The sequence below is a fragment of the Temnothorax nylanderi genome, unplaced genomic scaffold (genome assembly GCF_030848795.1).
Source record: "Temnothorax nylanderi isolate EJ_2023f unplaced genomic scaffold, tnyl_v1.0 TNYL_tig0121_pilon, whole genome shotgun sequence".
NCBI lineage: Eukaryota > Metazoa > Arthropoda > Insecta > Hymenoptera > Formicidae > Temnothorax > Temnothorax nylanderi.
Genome location: NW_027249183.1, coordinates 350,110 through 368,699, shown reverse-complemented (window position 1 = coordinate 368,699; position 18,590 = coordinate 350,110). Strand labels below are relative to the sequence as shown.

General features: G+C 35.9%; 1 protein-coding gene across 5 annotated transcripts in view; it reads left to right on the top strand.

Moving 5' to 3' along the window:
• Positions 1-1,094: 1,094 nt before the first annotated feature.
• The window catches only part of 5-ht2b (5-hydroxytryptamine receptor 2B), a 58,274-nt gene continuing 40,778 nt past the window's right edge, over positions 1,095-18,590 (top strand). The window contains exons 1-2 of one of the 5 annotated variants that reach the window (XM_071713204.1): positions 1,095-1,282; positions 3,208-3,625. In XM_071713204.1, coding sequence (XP_071569305.1) covers positions 3,259-3,625 — 367 coding nt within the window. In that variant the 5' untranslated portion in view covers positions 1,095-1,282; positions 3,208-3,258. Of the gene's footprint in view, positions 1,283-1,773; positions 3,626-18,590 lie in introns of those variants that run through there. The other 4 variants (XM_071713206.1, XM_071713205.1, XM_071713207.1 and 1 more) reach the window with 4 other exon arrangements.

Genomic DNA, 18,590 nt, shown 5'->3' with positions numbered 1-18,590 from the left:
AATTAATGAACGTTTATTGCAATTAAATCCAATTTCGTACGTTAAACAACATATAAAAAAAATTTATTCTCCTCATAAACGCAATTTAATTTTTAATTAAACAGAATTCTTTCAACTAAATCCGCTTTTGCATATTTGGTAATGTAGATTTCGATAAATAAAATCTTCTTTATAATTCAGCAAGATTATTTTAACTAAATCTGAAAATTGTCAATTATTTTTTTACTTCATAAAATAAATTTGAAACATTTCTCTAGTCGGAATAAAATCAGGTAATTTTAGTTCATTAACAAAACAAAATTGAAATTTTATAAAATATCCTTTTTATTACAGTCACCAAGAGAAGAGCAATTTATAACTTATAGAATAAAAATTTATAGAATAAAAATTTGTGGAACAAAAATTTACTTTTTTATTAGAAACCTTCTTTTTTTCTTATTTGCATCACTGATTCGGAGACGCACCGTATATTAATTTTTACAAGCATTTTTTTAGGCATTTGTAAAATATTTTTTTATCTATTACTTGTATACATTTTTCCACTCTAACAATATTTATAAGAACAAGTATACCGCGCAATTTTATTTTCCAGCGAATCTCTCTTTCATGGTAAAAGCATCTTGATGACATCTGTCTCGATGTTTGCCACTAGAATTTACTGCTCCCAAGGGGTTCGCGGAAAGATGTTCACATAAAAGTCCAAAAAATATAGCTTTAATGACATATCGCATCTCATAACGTGAGAACTGTTTAACATTTCAGTGTACCGGCATTTTCAAAATTAGTTTCAGAAAATAACTAGTAAGAGATTTGAAAGGAATACGCATAGAAATACGCCGGTATCATTGGTTTTCATTGGAAAGGCAGAAGGTAAGGTGTCATCAATGATTTATTAATAAGACGTTGCATCTCGCGTGCATTTGATGCAAGAGGCGACGACGACGAAGGACGAACAGGTGTCTCAATGTGGGCAGGCCGTGCGGCAACGCTTGCGCGTTGCAATACTCTCGCCAGGGGTTGAGAAGCACCGGCGAGACAGCCGGTGGGGGTGACGGTGGCGAGAAATGAAAGCCAGTGGGCTAGTAGTCCACGGCGAAGCAACCCCCGTGGATCGCGTTGTTCGCCCTTCGCGCTCGGTTCCGAGGTCGACCCGCGAATCACTCGCCCGTCGCCACCCCCGACCTCTTATCGGAGACGCGCGCGTTTGAAACCACGTACCGCGGAAAGGCCTTCGGGACCCCCAAAGTGTCCGTTCGCTATGGAGGAAAGTTCATCGAACAATGTGCGTCCCGATTCTGCGGTTTTACGAAATATCCAACGAATTTTAGCTTCCCCGAGTTTCCATTAACTCCACTTGCACGATCAAAATTCCTGAAACTGCGAAAATTCCCGCTACATTTCCTAATTTTCTTAAAATTCCATTAAAATTATTTTCCTTATTTAATTTATCCTAATAATTTGTTTCATTAATTTTTCCTCTTTTGTTTTCAAAAAATTTTCTATAAAATTTTTAGCGTTTCTTTATTAAACTCATTTTTTATCTAAATTATTAAAAAGTTGTGTGGAAATTCTAAAATTTCAAAATTCTCAATATTTTAATTTTTTGAATTATTGAGTATCTATCTTTTTATAAAAAAAAAATCTTTGAAAATGGTTGCTTATTTAATTTTTAATCAAATCGATTTCCATTATTTAAATTTCTGCAACTAAAGATTCCAAGATCTTAAAATCCTAGTTGAATTCTTGAAATTCACTTTTCGTTGATTCAATCTATTTTAACAGTTTAATTCATTTTCTTGAATCTTTGGAAAGATTCTCCAGGAAGTTTTAATTGATTAAGAATTTCTATTAAATCTACTGAAATTTACTTAATTTAAATTCTTGTAAATCATAAAAATTACAGATTATAAAGTTCTTAAGGCTTTTTAAACTTTCTTATTTTATTGATTTAATTTATTTTCTTAAATTTCTATATTTAAAAAAAAAATCCTTTAAAATGTTTTGCTTTACGTGCTTATAGTTCTTCAGATTACCGACTTTCTTGTTTTTAATTACCTACCTAAAGAACACCGATTAAAACTCTGATATCTTAAATTCTCGAAACTGCTGGAACTTTACGATTTATCGCAAATTTTTTAATCTTAAGGCCATTAACTTTTTTTCCAGCGTCCCGATTTGACGTCCTACATCTACACAGGCCATGAATCAAAGGCATATAAAACGCCTCCGAGATTTTCCGAGATTATCGATTCGATTGAAATCGCGACAGATTAATTGCAGGAAAATTCGAAAATACGCTCATATATAACTACTATAGCGATAATATTCGCGATTGCTCGCTTAAGCGATCCGCTCGTCGATGTAACCTGTTGAACACGTAATCCTTGCTTTCCATCGATATATATCACTCGGTATATTGGATCAGTCGCATCGATGAAATTGAATCGGTATCGATACTTGTAATTCGCCGAAGGCGCAGCCGGAATGGCCTCTTCCGTCTTCAGGAAGGGTCTTTTTCCAGGAAATATTTGACAATTTTATCATCCTGCATTGAGGAAAAATAATCGATCCGTGCTCTTGAGAAAAATATTTCAAGATCAAAACGTACGGCCTATGAAAGCTCTATGAAATTTTTAAATTATTAAATTATTAGAATTTTCAGATTACTGGATTTTTCTCGCACTTTCCTGTTTAGATCCTTAGATTCTCGAATTTTTATATTTACGATTTTAAAACCGTGAGTCTTGGTACTTTCAGACACTTGCAGTTTATCTGCGGATTTTTAAGATCCACCAATATTTAATTTGCTACATTCTTGACTCAACCGACGCGACGTTCAACGTTAAACTTTTGTTTTGCTCCAATTTCTATTTCGTAAATTCCTAGCATTCTAAATTTTTCGCCTTCAATATCCTGCCTTCCCGAGCTTTCATTCCTCGAATTTTTGGTTCCTAAAATATTTCATTTTGTTCCTGGTCAGCTTCGATCCTTTCTCACGAGTCTCACAGTGCCGCATGACGTCTCTTAATTAGGTTATTTAAACGGATGGTATATATTCCTTGTAAATCTCTTTGTTTCATAAATCCTCAAACCTTCCGATATATTTCCTCCGACTATTAATCTTGAAATAAACCGTCGTTACTCCAACAAGTCTCAACCTCTGAGAAACTCGGTATCCCACGACGATTCTGCATGGCGCGCTTTCAGATGCCGAGTCCTCGCGTCACTCGCGTGCCGTGAAAGTGCACGTCTCAGTGGATGAAAGTTCTCGACCGAGCGATGACGAGATCGACGACTATGCAGGTCGTCCTGACGGATTCCTATGATTACTCGTTGACCCCGTGGGATGCCGGTTTCACGAACGGCAGCGAGATCGACCTGGAGACGACAACCGTGAATCCCGCCGGCAGTCAGAACGACACGGAAGAGCTCAACAATTGGTGGGCGTTGCTGGCACTCGTCCTGGTTCTGGGAACAGCCGCGGGGAATATCCTGGTGTGCCTGGCGATCACCTGGGAGCGGCGGTTGCAAAATGTTACTAATTATTTCCTAATGAGTCTGGCCATCACAGACCTTATGGTCGCCATCCTGGTTATGCCGTTAGGGATCCTCACACTCGTCCGAGGTAAGTTTACCAAGATATAGCGTACATAAAATACGCGAGAAGATGAGTCCCCGGGAGTTAGTCAAGGGACAGCTCGAAGCCGGGACTGTAAATTCGCGGTTTACAAGCAAGACATAAAACTTGAGCGACATAAAATATTTCACATTTAAATTTCGCATGTATAATATTTAATTGTCATTAGAAATTTAAATTAATTGCTAATAATATTATAATTTACAAAATATTACGAGTAAGAAATCGACGAATCCTAACGATTTCCTAGTGTCCTGAATAAAGTGTTGCGAGTCTATTCCGACCAATTTAAGGAAATGCGGGGATGTGAATAGCGCAAGGGTGCGTATATAAGGACGCGCATTTATCATCGGTATTACAGTATCCATATCCGGCAAATCTGAAATGGGATGGTAAGACATTTTCCTGCATTCCGAGTAAAATGCTAACTGTCCGAAAAAAAAAAACAAAATAATTGTCGGCAATAAAAACCTGGGGAATAAAAGAGTGCTATTTACAGACTATTTCGAGTAATTCAAGGGAGAGAGAGAAATCCGGGTAAGAGCGCTATTTACCGCCGATATTACCGTGTCCACACTTTAGAGAAGCCAGAACGAAAGAATTTGGCTTTCCGAATAAAATGCCGTTCCGCTTATTCCAAGCGAGTTTGAAGGGAAATCGCATAAGGATGTGTGAGGGTCCCATTTATCATCGATATTCCTACACCTATATTTGTACAACCTTGGAGAACAAAGGGTTAAATTCCATAACTTTCTGAACAAAATGTTATATTTGTCCATAAACGTGATAAAACGACATAAAAAAGAACTTGGAGAACGCTATTCATAGACCAGCATAGCTATTTCGAGTAATTTAGAGCGAGGGTGGATGAATTCGCGTAAGCTCACATAAGGGTGCTATTTATTGCCAACAATGCTGTGCCCATATTTACACGGAATCTAAAATAAAAAGGTTAAAACATTTCCCCTACGGGATTCGGAATAAAATACCCGCCCGCCTCTTCCGAGCGATTTTGGGCGGGGGCGGAAAGGGGGTAGCGTGAAAATGTCACAAGCGCGTGTAAAACCGCGCTGTTTTATCGCCAATGTTATTACGTTCGTGGTCTGGAAAATCTATAACGGAAGGGTTAAAAATTTCCCACCGACATTCTGAATAAAATATCGCCTGCCTACGAAAGGGAATCAGTAGAAACAGGATTCCGGGGGAGGATATTTATCCACCAGCTAGAAGAGAGCTTTCATTTCGGGTAATTTGAAAAAAGGTCGAATATTCGAATAAGCCGCTAGTTATCGCCGACGTATCCGAAACAAAAGGGGTTAAAAATCTGCGGACGTCCCGAGTGAAACGTTACCTGTCAAGGGGAGAGAATCGAGCCGGAAAGAAAAACCTGCATGAGCGATATGCTATTCGTAGCAGCGGCAGCCGCTTTTTCGAGCGATTTGGAGAGGCGGGGGCAGGCGGAATTGGCGTAAGGGCGCATAAACCGCGCTATTTATCCCCCGACATTACCCCGGGCTCGCATCGGTCTTCTCGCGTGATAGGTGGCTCGCTTTTACGAGTCGCTACCGAGGAGCTCAAGGCTCTTTGTTGGCCGAAACGAGAGCGCTTATGCATAATGGATCACCCGGTGGCGAGCGACCAGTGATGCTTACTTGATACTTGCATCGCAACACGACGAGTGCAGCTGGCGACGGGTAGCATCGGGACCTCCGTGTCCAAACACCGAGAGAAAATTGATTGTGAGAAAAAGATGTTAAGCGATTCCTTAAAACACTGCAAAAACAAAATCGGAGTCCAACAGAAGAGACGCTTTTCAAATGAAAGATAGAAGCATTATTTTTCCATTATCTAGCATTCGATAATAATCATCCGTCAATTTTCATTAATTTATTCTTGCAAACTGAACTGTCACTGCGATATCAAATACTATCTGAATAAACGCATGCTAAATTTAATATAAATATCTTGAAAATTTTGAATTTAATTTATGGAATGAATATTGACGTATTTTAAAAGCCGAATAATAACTTCGCTGATAATTAATAATAATCTCTCATAAATCTGCTATTTATAATTTTGTAAATAATGATTATTATTCCTATTACATTTGTCATTTCCGTTAATTTGCTATAAGAAAAGCTTTATTTATTTCGCTACATATCGTCGGCGATATAACAATAATATTAAATATCAGAAACAATAAAACAATAAATAGTCATATTTAACAAAAACTAAATTAAGTTCATAAAATGCAATAAAAAAAATTTTATAAAAGCTCAATCGAAGAAACTTCACTGAATTAAAGCATCTTTAATCGCGAATCGCAATTTCTTGGCACGACTTGCGGTTGTGTTAAACGACGACTTAATTTAGCCGAAGTGAGGTCAAATATAGACGGCGGCCCACAGAGGAAAGACGGTGCAGGCGTGCACGGGAGAAATGAACAGAGAAACGGAGGATCGATGCGCAGAAATAACACGCACTCACGGGATTCGCCGCTTTAATTTCCCCTCGGGGAGGAAAGGATTCGTATTCTGTATCGGTCAATTACGGCCATTGTTTCTGCTATTGCTGCACCAAGGATGCATGTAACTTCTGTTGCACTGTATTAAATAGTTCACTGTTAAATAATAAAATTTAAACCTTGATTTAAATAACATTTTGTGATTTTTAACTACCAAGTGTGTCGAAATTTATCATTTTAACACAACATAGTATTATTTCAACTCCATTGGTTTAGTTAAATTAATATTGTTTTAGTTAAATTGACGATATACTGAGTAAGAGCAGTGGCTACTACAGGAATAGTTAAAATTGACTCAAATTGAGTATAATTTGATGCTACGAATTCAACACTACTACATTAGAAATACCGATCTTTTCTTTTTTCATATCGTTTCTGTAGAACCAAGCTATATATAATTAAAAGGATATATTTTTTGACAAAAAAAGAGTTCAAGGATAATCACAAAAATTGTCAAAGATTCAAGGATCGAAAAGAACGAGGTGAGCAATTAAAAGGAGCAAAAAATTCTGTAATTCACATATTTTCTAAAATTGCGATGAGGTAATGAGATTATGAAAATTTGAAGAGTGAAAAAATTCGCGAAACCAAGGATTCATTAGCAAGGAAATATATTTTAAGATGACGGTTTTTAATGAGCGCAAAGGGAAGGACGAAGGACGAAGTCGGATATCAAATGGAATATTCATCAGGTATAATTATTCGTTCGCCGTGAAACTTTAGGAAAGATCGGCCGATTAAGCATGGATAGCACGACAACTTCGAGAGAAGGTGTATCATTCGTTCCCGAGGGACACAAGATCGGAGGGGTAAAAAGATTTTGTAATCTCGACGCCGCGAAAGTCAGTTTTTCTCAGATTTATATATCCAATATTTTAATTCCACATTTTTTTAAGATCAAGAGTGTCTGCGGATTAAAACCTGAGGCTAAAAGAATCTAAAAGTCTCCTGAGATTTTAATGATCTCATTATTGAAACCATTAAAACGCGTAATTAAATATGTTATATAAATATAAATAGATAAAATAAATAATTTAAGAGTCTCAAAGTAAATAAATCAAGATTTTTATAAATAATTTAATTTTTCAGTATAGATAAAAAATTCGATAAATTCTTTCGAATTTTCTTTTACAAATTATGATACATCGAGCTTAATAGTCAAAGATTGATGAATGTAGCGAGTTAATTAATTCCATGCTGTCAACGAGAGAGGAAACAATTTGAAGGGACAAGAGTCGAGAATTGATTTCCAGTAACAGGATTTGATCCTAGAGAATGTATACTCTGGCTAAACTGTTCCTAGTTGGTAGGACACGCATGGAAATACGGTTAATTGTAAGTGTCCTGTCGACAGGATACGTCCGCGCGTCTCGTTAAGGTTCATAGTCGCCTGAACTAACGAACGGAATGGAACTGAAACGTGTCCTTAACTTTATTATGCACGAAGAGAAGCTTTAACATAGTTACGCGAGACATGTCGGCGCGTCCTTACACGTGACTGCTAATATATTAATAATGGCGAAAAATCGCTTTTCTCTTCGGAAAAAGGGAGCGCACGTTTTAATTAACTTCTTATATTTAATCGGAAAAAAATAGATTATTGATTATTAAAATTCTCGATTTTTTGCCAGCGAACTTGCGTTAAAGGTCGATATTAAGCGATAATTCGCGATAATTAATTACACGGAACACCTATTAATACCTAATTAACATAACGTATCGATCATACGTAATTAATTGAAAGCTCCTCATTGAAGCTGTATTTACTTTCTTTCGGCGAAATTGTGTACACGTAATGTTACATCAGAAATATGTACTATATTAACATAATGCGCAGCTAATATAACATTTACAATTCTCGACAATTATATAGTGTTAATTGTTTTTATTTATTATAAAAGTTTATATTATTTGTAGATGCATAGAAATTGTTACAACATAATTTTTATAATATTCCTTTTATGGACAAATTTATTCAAATAATGATACAAAAGAAAAACAATATCTAAGAAATGTCTCACTCTGTCGCGATCTTTTCATTATACTTCGGAGAACCTTGTCTGATCAAGCTGGGTCTTTACCACTTAAAGATCTTCCGCAATGTCTGACTACAACAGATGTCGCCGCGCGATTACTAGAAACAATATCTGACTTAACAGTTCTTTACTACTCCAATAAGCAAATTATTCCATAAAAGACGACATCAAAATGTTATTGAGATATATAACGTGTTTGGTTTGTGTCGATATTTACGAAAACTGATAAACACGTTACGTCAGCGGGATCTCGTTAGTCGATCGATAATGGACCGTTTAATTAGGGGGCGGTTCTTGTGGATGGCCTATGGTGACAATTCTGCATTCCAACATGTCGATATGCATGTATGGTTGGCCGTCGTATAATGATAGATTGTCTATAGACTATTCTAGAAATAGCGAATTAAGAAAACTAACTATTTAATTTTCCCATAGTTATTTTTAATAATTACTTTTAAAAACAGTACATAAAATGCTAGTTACATTCTTTACCTATCATAATAATACCTTCTTATATCCTTTTCTAAAAAAAACTAAGATTGAAAGCAAAAATTTAAAAAATACGTTTAAGATTAAAAAAGGCTATAAATTGCAATATTTTCTAAGCAAAATTTAAATTGTAATTTCGACTCATAACATGTTTATATATATATATATATATATATATATATATATATGTATAAAAATCATGTGCTTCAGAAATATTCACAAGGATAAAAAAACGATTAAAGTTTCCATTAAATATTAAATAAAAATAACCTTTTAAAAAATAAAAGTTTGTGCAAAAAAATTGCAATTTGCTTTCTCTATTTTAGAAACATGTCGAAATGAAAAAAACGAAAGGTCATGTAAAAAAAGATTATGTCTGCAATAACAAGCAGGCAGAATCTTTTTAATAAACTCCCCACGTGGAGGGTATCACATCGAAAAATCTCTCTGATCAAAAAATCCAGTATGTAAAAAAATCTGGTCGCACTAAAAATCATAACTCGGAGTACACGTTGTATATCAAACACACACAAGTAGAGAGCAATAAAACTTATAAATGTTCACGTTAAGTCCGAATAAATTTCTTATGTGCTTTTAGAATTAAATACCTAAGTTTTCAAATAATAAAAATAGAAATCTGGCACAGTAATTAGTTAATTTAAATTTAATTTTCTCAATATATATTAATACTTTCTCTCAAACTGTGGACATTCAATTCGAAAGGCGCAATTTCTTGCAATTCTTTGAAATCTCTGAATCTGAATTCGATGCATTTGATAAATTAAGAAGAAATGAAGGAGAGAAGTGGTATTTTCGCTTCGGTAACATAGTTTCTTGAGATTTCGCACTTTTCTCAGGTCGCGCTGTTGCATTGAAAACAGAACAATGCGGTGATCGATCTTTGGAATGAATACGAAGCGAAATGTTTGCAAACTCTTGAGAGAAATCGCCGCTAAAAAGAAAGAGAAAGAAAAAGAGAGAGAGAGAGAGAGAGAGAGAGAGAGAGAGAGAGAGAGAGAGAGAGAGAGAGAGAAACAGGAAGAGAAAGGGAGGGGGAAGTGAGAGAGTTTGAAACGCAGGACCTATCGACTCGCATTTTGTCGCGACAGCTTTTGTCAGCGCGAGGCGTGAACATGATAGGTCGGATCATTGCGAATCACCCGGTGTGTGTACAGGCTGCCACTCGAGATATCTTGGCTTATCCACTTGTACTTCGCGCTATGGCAGATCGATAGTGCCAATTTACTCCCCCTCTCCCTATTTTGCATATCCGGTGCGAATTTTCGCCCCGGATTTAACTCTTTGAGGCACGATAGTACGAGATAAACTAGAGTAGTTTCCATTTTAACAGTGTACTCGAATTTCCGAGTATTCCTCTATCCGATGGAACTCGATTTAGTGGTCTTTTCATGGTTATTGTGGATTGCATCTATTTTGTTACGTTACGTATACGTATAAAGTACCATTTTTATAGCCACGACCAAAGAAGGTGAGATATAAAAGAAAAATTCTACGCAAAACGGAATAAACAAAAGACATTTCTCCTTTTTTTTTTACAAAAAATGTACCATATATGATCTTGCAATTATCAATCGTTTTTTATAAAAGAGAATACACTTAAGATCACTCTTAAATGATAATAAGAAAAAAGTTTATATAAAATAATGAGAAAGAATCTTAAACGAAGTAAATGAGCAAGAGTTCAATTCGATTAGAAATCACGAGTTCAATTTCGCGGTTGTTTAATGCGGAAACTTTTTCGGAAAATGCAAGAAACACGGGAGCGAAAGAAGCATTAAAAGAATTTTAATTACGATAATTATTTGTATACTACAATTGCTTAGATCTCACCCACGCGAACGCCTTGTAACTGCCAATCCCGCGAATTCTGACGTGTAAGCACCGTGGATTTAATTAACTGTTTTAGATCCTCGCGAGCGCTCTGGCAAACTTTAACTTCCGACATTCTGATAAACAGAAAAAAGGGGGAAATTCAAGGATGCTCTCCTGCGCTGCTGTAACGGATAGTTCGCAGAGTAGCTTATCGCCTCGGATACTGAACGCCTACAATCTCCTTCTCAAGTCCCGGATTCCGCAGCCGATAACGGAAACTTGCTTCTCGACGAATCCTCGATAACCTGCCGAGAGAGAGAGAGAGAGAAGAGAGAGAGAGAGAGAGAGAGAGAGAGAGAGAGAGAGAGAGAGAGAGAGAGAGCTCATTATCCCTACTAACGCCTTTCCAAAGATTGTCGCATTCCGATTCGCGAGAACAATCGATTCATAATCGAGTCACGTCTTATATTTATACGTTGATACTTGAAATTAATTCGGTGTGTTTATCGCATAATCGCGACGTAAAATCGCGATGAATTTAATTAACGATTATGTAAATGTGGGAAAATACGATAGTTACACCGATGGTCCACAAATAACCTCGCGCAATAAATTTAAGACCCATTTCTTGTTTTCTGAACAAAATTCGGTGATTTGAAAGATATTCTGCCGCATATCAGATTCTAATTTCAATTTTCTTATTTATTTTCTTGAAAGTTTGTACATATATGTACCTACATTGATTTTAAAATAAACAACTTTAAAATATCTTTTGCATTTTCCTTTCGTCGATATTCAGCAAGGATGCTGCAATTTTGTCTTCCGACAGAATTCTCTTTCTATGAGCGGAGAGAAAAATTACTAAACAGAATTCTCAACGTTCGTGATCGTCGCTCTTAGTTCTTATGGGCGGAATTTCACGCGACAATCTGAGAAGTGTAGTTTTTACGTGTTGCACTTCATAACACGTTGCGGTTCTGTGCACGTATACCCAGCAGTGACAATTCCATCATAGTCCTTAGAAGCCCGAAAGATTCGGGGATATCGTGTCACAATACGCTAAAATCACGTTCACGTGGTTGAGAGGGCAAATATAGCGCGGTGTAATCACGGGGCTCAATTCCATATCTATGGCATCGAAACCGAGATTATATACACCCACTTCAACTAGTATTTATCGAGGGGGAGAAAGAGAGGGAAAGAGAGAGAGAGATTCGCGTGAATAATGCCGCGGCGACGGGTACCACCTCCATCGACAAATGACATGCAACCCCCATTTACTATTCCGCTACTTCTGGCCGACTTACACTACTTACAGCTCACGCCTCACGCCGCGCCGATGCGAGCTATATGTCACCCAGGCTCGCGACGCAAGTATGTAATGTATGTGTGTGCAACCGATCGTTAATCCCTGCCCGCTCGTTTCTCCGTTTACTGTCGCAATAATGCACCGCCGTACGCGTTTCCGCGTACGCGGGATTACGTCGCATTACGCCGTGTTTGTTGTTCGCGGTTGCTGCATCACTATACCGGGACGAGAACAACCTGTACGCGATAAACGCGACCAGCTTCCACGATGATTGCCGTCTGTCAACGTTTTTTTTTTAAGTATCGGAGCAGTTGAGTCCATTTTGGATCGGTTGCATACGAAATACCTGTCTAGAAATCAGTTCAGTTTAACGATCTTACTCTCTAAATCTCATATGATTTCACCACTAACATGTTAGAGTGATTGCGATAGTCACTGCAAAAGAGGTTGTCACTCTAATTTGAGTAAATGCGGGCACTCATAAGGTAGGAGTGAATTTTTCACTCAAATTTTTAAAGCGACTGCTCTACCGAAGTGATACAATCTCACTCTAAAAGCTAATAGTGAATGATCACGATTCACTAAAGATCGACTGATAAATGACTCTAACAAAGTGAAATTTTTTACTCAAAATTGTAAAGTGACATAATTCACTCCTATACGGACACTGATCTACAGCACTCGAAAAAAGTGCCCTTTCACTTAAATGGAGTGCAATTTCACTCCAACTTACAGAGCGCAATTGTACTCTTTTTCACTCGAAGTACACAGGTTCAATTTTCACTTTTCATTACACTTGCATTTCACTCGTTTTGAGTGACATTTCACTCTTCGATTTTTAGAGAGTATCAATCAATATATTTTGACAATCAAATATCATTATGATAACGCAATATTATATGACAAATGCGAATAAATCCTTCCTCTGATTTCTCACATTCAAGTTCATTACTGCGAATTGTGATCCAATAAATTGCGCACGTTTGTACACGATTTATTGGAAGCGGATTAAAAATAAAAACTCTTTTGGTTTCTCGGCACGCAAACGTATTATCTGTTCTCGGCATCAAGAAGTTGCAATCGCAAGTTACGTACGTGATTAAAATCTCGAAACATGAATTACGGTTATTAAATCCGTCGGTTTTACACGAAAGAAAATAAAATTAAATCAGATCGAGATCAATTTCCTGGAAAAATCCGTGTGTAAATAGAAAGTCGAAGGATCAAATTCTACCGCGAGTTACGTGAAATCGGAGGGAACAAGACCTATAAATTATGTCGCGCCGTGAAAAAAAGTTCATTATAGACCAGGCTCGTTCTTTTGTGCGGGCAAGATTGCCGAAGGATGCCGTAAGAAAAGGGATTATTAATGATTCGATATCGACGCCGCGCCGTCGCACTACTGACGTCGCGATCGTCGCTTTTCTCCGTGTCAGTGATTAATCTGACTGAGTGACTGGAAGTCTCCTCGAAGATTTCGAAGATAATACTTCGAAAAAGTATCCTTCTGATGATGATACGACGTATTTCTTTTTTAACGAGCCAGAACGCAGCAATTTTTGTTTCATTTTTTTATACACAGAAAAAAAGTGTCAAATCAACACTGATATACATATGTATATACGCAAGAATATATAATCTTCTTATAAGAATTTCAACTTTTTATTTCAACTTTTTTTCTTGATTAAAGTATATAAAACTTCGTTTAACTATATAAATGGTTTTATTCAAGCAAGTTTTCTTCGTTTAACGCAATATAATCTCATTTCAAGATTATAATATAGGTAGATATTCTTTCGTAATATACAAGTATATTAGTGTTGATTTGACATTTCTTTTTTTCTGTGTATAATTAAACATTAAACAGTTTCAATCCACTCTTAAAAAATATACTAAAATATATATTTATATATTAGAAGGTGTATATACACTTTATGCGAAGAAGGTGAAAATCTGAGGATTTAATAAAAGAAGACTTGACCTTCTCCTCGAAATTTGTTTTACAAAAATACAAGAATAAAAAGTTTCATAGAATTTAAATTCGATAAAATTGCGCAAATAGAAAGCTCGAGAAGTTATATTAATATTAATGTTTAACTGTCGATGTTTAAAAATTTTCAAAATTATTAGAATTTATACGTTTAAAAAATACCAACTCTCGCGTATGTTTGAAATGCTACTTTTAACTTTTCAAAATTCTGAATATCTCGATTTTTCACTGTTTATTCTAAAAAAAAGTTAAAAGTTTCCGAATCTTCTATTTAAAAAAAAGAGAATATTTTTCTTCTAGTTTTTCAAAATGTCATCTTTTATGTCAAGATTTTTTATTCTTTGTCTTTTGGGATTATGACAAATTAAATTTTGTCATAATCCCAAATAGAGAAAACCCACAGTGCTAGAAATCGAAGATCCACTTTACATGAACCAATAAATTAATCATGGTGGACGTAAATCCCCGTTGTCAATATCACTAAGCTACCTCTATCGTGTGTATAGCGAGTCGTTTGTTATTATGCATCGGCGAAGCCATCCGTTAATCGAAATTTGTAGTGGCGCAAAGGCCGCATCGATATGCTTAATGGCGCGATGACGGCCATATTAAGCACTCAAAAGTGATGGAACGTGATGCAACAGCAACGCGATACCGCTTTAATAGCGCTCGCTACAAGCCTACAAAATTGAATTCGCCTGCAGATTTTCACGCATCCACATCTCTACGCGCTTGCACTTCGAAATAACCTCCTCTAATATCCGGCCAGTTTTTTCCATCTCAGCTTTTTTCTGAGTCAACAAACAAATTTCTTTCTACAGTCTATAAAATGTTATCTTTCTGTTTTTTACATTATGTTCTTTACATCTATCACTGAGAAAAAAAATAAATAACCAAATAAATATTGGAAATTAATATACTTATCAATTAAAAGTAAAATAAGTATATATAAGTATATTTCTAATATTCAAAATTTTAGCTCCCGCGAGTTCCAAGTTTTCCTCGAGTTACAAAACTTCTGAAATACACGACCTCTCAAGTGTAGCAAAACTTTCATTCTCCGAATATTTGACCGTTGGCACTTTTATCTGCTCAAATATTTAGTTCGTAGGATCCTCGATTCTTCGAATTTCAAAAGTTCCTCACAATACACGAATGCGACTTCGCGATTGCGAATTCTCAGTTTACTCAATTTTTTAAGATCGCGAGGGCTCTTGCCTCTCCGCGTTTATCGTTCTTCGTGTTCTTAAATCATCGTTTCTGCGGGCGATAGAAGCAGCAAATAGGAGAAATGGGGAATGAAGAGGACATTGAATAGGAATTTTCGTACACGCGGCGAGCTATTTCCATCCGCGCGACCCCACTGAATCCATCAGGCAGAAAAGAAAAAGGAAGAACGTAGTCCAGGATGTGTCAATACATCACGCTCGAATTCGAGCTTGCACCGCTCTTCGACACAATTTCCACGAGATTTCACTGCAGTTTTCAAGAAGTTCAAATTTCTCGATGTATTGTTTGTCTAATTCGCAGCCGAGTTTTTCTCGACAAAAATACGAAGGTATATTGCCGGTGACAGCACATATTGACTGTCCTATGCAATCGGTCAATAAAAGCCTTTGCGAATCGAGCTATAAAAATGGAAATACATGCAATAAAATCTCTTACTCTCTTCAATTTAATTTTAAATGGCTCAAAACTTTAAAAAATTTCTATTTAAGACGCATTATTATAAAAATACTTAAGTTTAAAAATTAACATCTTGTATAGAAAAATGGCATTTATACCTTTTTTCGTTAAAGATAAATCGATCCTAAGCCGATAAAGAAATATGCTTACAAAGTTTGCCGACTTCTTTTAGTATCACCGTATATATATGTGTATGTACCCTATATTTCATGAGATTTATATGCGAAATCCAGGCGCTCTTGACGTTGAAATTTATTTGCTTATTTTAGTATTGATCTTTACTTTTGTACGCGTGTACAAAAGCTCGGAACGCATAAGCCGAACCTTCATCCTTCGTAGGCATTTCAAAAAGTAATTACTAATTTTTAGAACAGGGTTCTAATTTGAGGAAAAATATTGTTCTTCAATAAGCTTCGGAAGAAGTGCTATAAAGTTGAAAAAACAGGCTAAAGCCTAATTCAAGGGGAAGAAAAAGAAGATAAAAAATATATTGTTCTTGAAAGGTTAATATCAAGCTGTAACTAACCTTAGCTAAACCGTCTCATAACTAATATTAAGTCCTATAATTAGTTTAGCGAAACTATTAAGCTACTGTGCATGTGGAAATGTCGTATTCCAAAAGTTTTGATCTTCTGGAACACTCTACTAAAGTAAACATCTAATAACCAAGTGTTACGTATCATATTAAAGTGACGAGATTCTTTTACAAAAAGTTTTTTTGTGCAATTTTTGTGATTTCCTAGGTGAATACTTATAAATAAACTTGTAAAAGAAATGAAAACTTGACTCGTCGTCAACTTGCGTTTTACTCGACATAAAAAGACCCTTTTATTTTCCCTATGGTAATATGTTGAAACTTAAACTCTGCGGAGGACTAAAGGTCACCTTTAAAAATTCAGATGGCGACAAACGGTACGCGGATTGCATGGCATAATCTGATATTTTATATCAAACTGAATTACTTTCGTTAAATTATTTTTTAAAGTAGTACGTCTGCGGAACATTATGACTAGTTATGACTAAGCAAAAGACAATAATGCCACGAAAAATATATAATGTTACCGTTATAATTTATATAAAATATACATTGAGAATAGTAGATAGAAAAATATAGAAAATCCTGACTAAAAAAAATAAATTTGCAAAACTTTCTTGTCTACTTTAATAAGGAATAGCTGTTTTAAATATCTCGTAAATATATTTAATAAAAATTATAACCATATTAGAAATAAAAGATTTAAATTTAGAAATTAAGTCTACGATCTTTAAGGTGATTGGGCTAAGTACCGTATGAGTCGATATAAGGTCTAAATTTTTTTTTTAGAAAAACCCTTTTTATGCATATATTCTAAACACTTGTATAATTACTAGTTTTATAATGTAACTTTTCATTCGATCATGTATCAATTCATCTACTGATAAATGTAAACAGTTCAAGATTTGACTTCAGTTGACATTCATACAAGAGAAATGTCGGCAATGTCGCGACATTGCATCTCTTCGCTGTAGGCAGCTATCATGCCAGTGCCATGTGTTTGAGTGAGGTTATGTATTGTGTTTATGTTGAAAAATAATGGAAGATAACAAACAATTGCGATAACGGGAGATTTGTTTGCAAAAGAATAGTGCTGTGGAAAGAAAACACTACACGGCGCGGCGTTGCCACATGTTCACGTCGCGTACAGCTGATCGAAAGGCCGACAAGAAACGCGACGATTCATCAACTTTTGATTGAATTTTTGGCCTTATTACACGTCAACGTCGTTTTGCCTTATACTTAACAAGTGCTAGAAGAATCAAATAATGTTATTTTCAGTTTTTTGAACTTGTTTCTTTACAGATAGTGAGTGCAATCCTCGAAAAATGTGTGTTTCCGGTACAATTTCCCGTAAAACCTATGTTAAAAATGCCAACTTTGAGATTTAATATCTCAAAAACTAGACGTCAGATCTTCTCAAAATTGCAAATTTAAGTGTATTTAGGTTTTCTTTATAACATATTTTTTAATCAGATTTTTTTCTTTGACATGCTCTGATGGCCCAATCGCCTTAAGTTCAATTTATATGCAATTTATAGATATTTATTTTACAATCCAGAGTTCTAGAATCTAAAAATTCGTAACATGCCCGCATGCAGTCCAGAATCCCACGTCTGAAAAATCTTAAACTTCCTCAACCTGAAAGGATGAAAAGTTACAGCTAAATTCGCACGCTCAGGGATTCTGCAGTTCTAAGAATTTAAGGCACCAACCTGTAGCTAAACTCCTAAGTGACGATTCTGGAATCCTAAAGTTCGACATGCCGAAAGTTTTCAGAGAGGGGAAGTCCCGCTTTCTGGGGAATCCCGAAAGATATTCCCGCGACGGAGAGAAGAATTTTTTCCCTGAATTCCCCTCATTTCCCGGCTTAGCCTGCCTCCTCTTTTCTATCCGTAGAGTCATTCCGAAGGTGACCCTACGGAAGGTGACCTTTTATGAAAGCGATGATCGATTTAAAGGGTCTCTGCGCGAGTCTCGTCGCTCTCTCTGCGAAAGCGTAGAGTTTTGCCGCGCGCGTTTATCCTGCGGAAGGGGAGACTATATACGCTTCCTCTGAGAAGCGAAAGCACGTTTCGAACCGCTCGTCACTCGAAAGTTTGATCGCTCCGAGCATTCGAAAGCTCTGAAAGCCTCGACGTGTCGCGCGATCGATGCGAGCGACTTTACAAAGCTTGCCGTTTTCCCTCGCCAAACGCTTCTCTTTCTCTCTGTGCTATTTTTATTCGTTTACAATATCTAATTTATACAAAACACAATTTATACAAATCATACACTGAGAAAAAAAATTTATTAATCCCAAAAAATATTTAGTTCGATACGTTCAACTAAACATTTTAGTTAGTTATAACTAAACATTAGTTGAATTAATTAATTCTTGATTAAAGAAACTAAATAAATTGTTGAAACAACTAATGTTTAGTTAATTAACTAAAATGTTTAGTTGAACGTATCGGACTAAATATTTTTCGGATTAACAATTTTTTTCTCAGTGTAGTAATAACAGACTGTTTTCTCATTTCAAAAAACTTTTTACAGTATTCAGATCCGT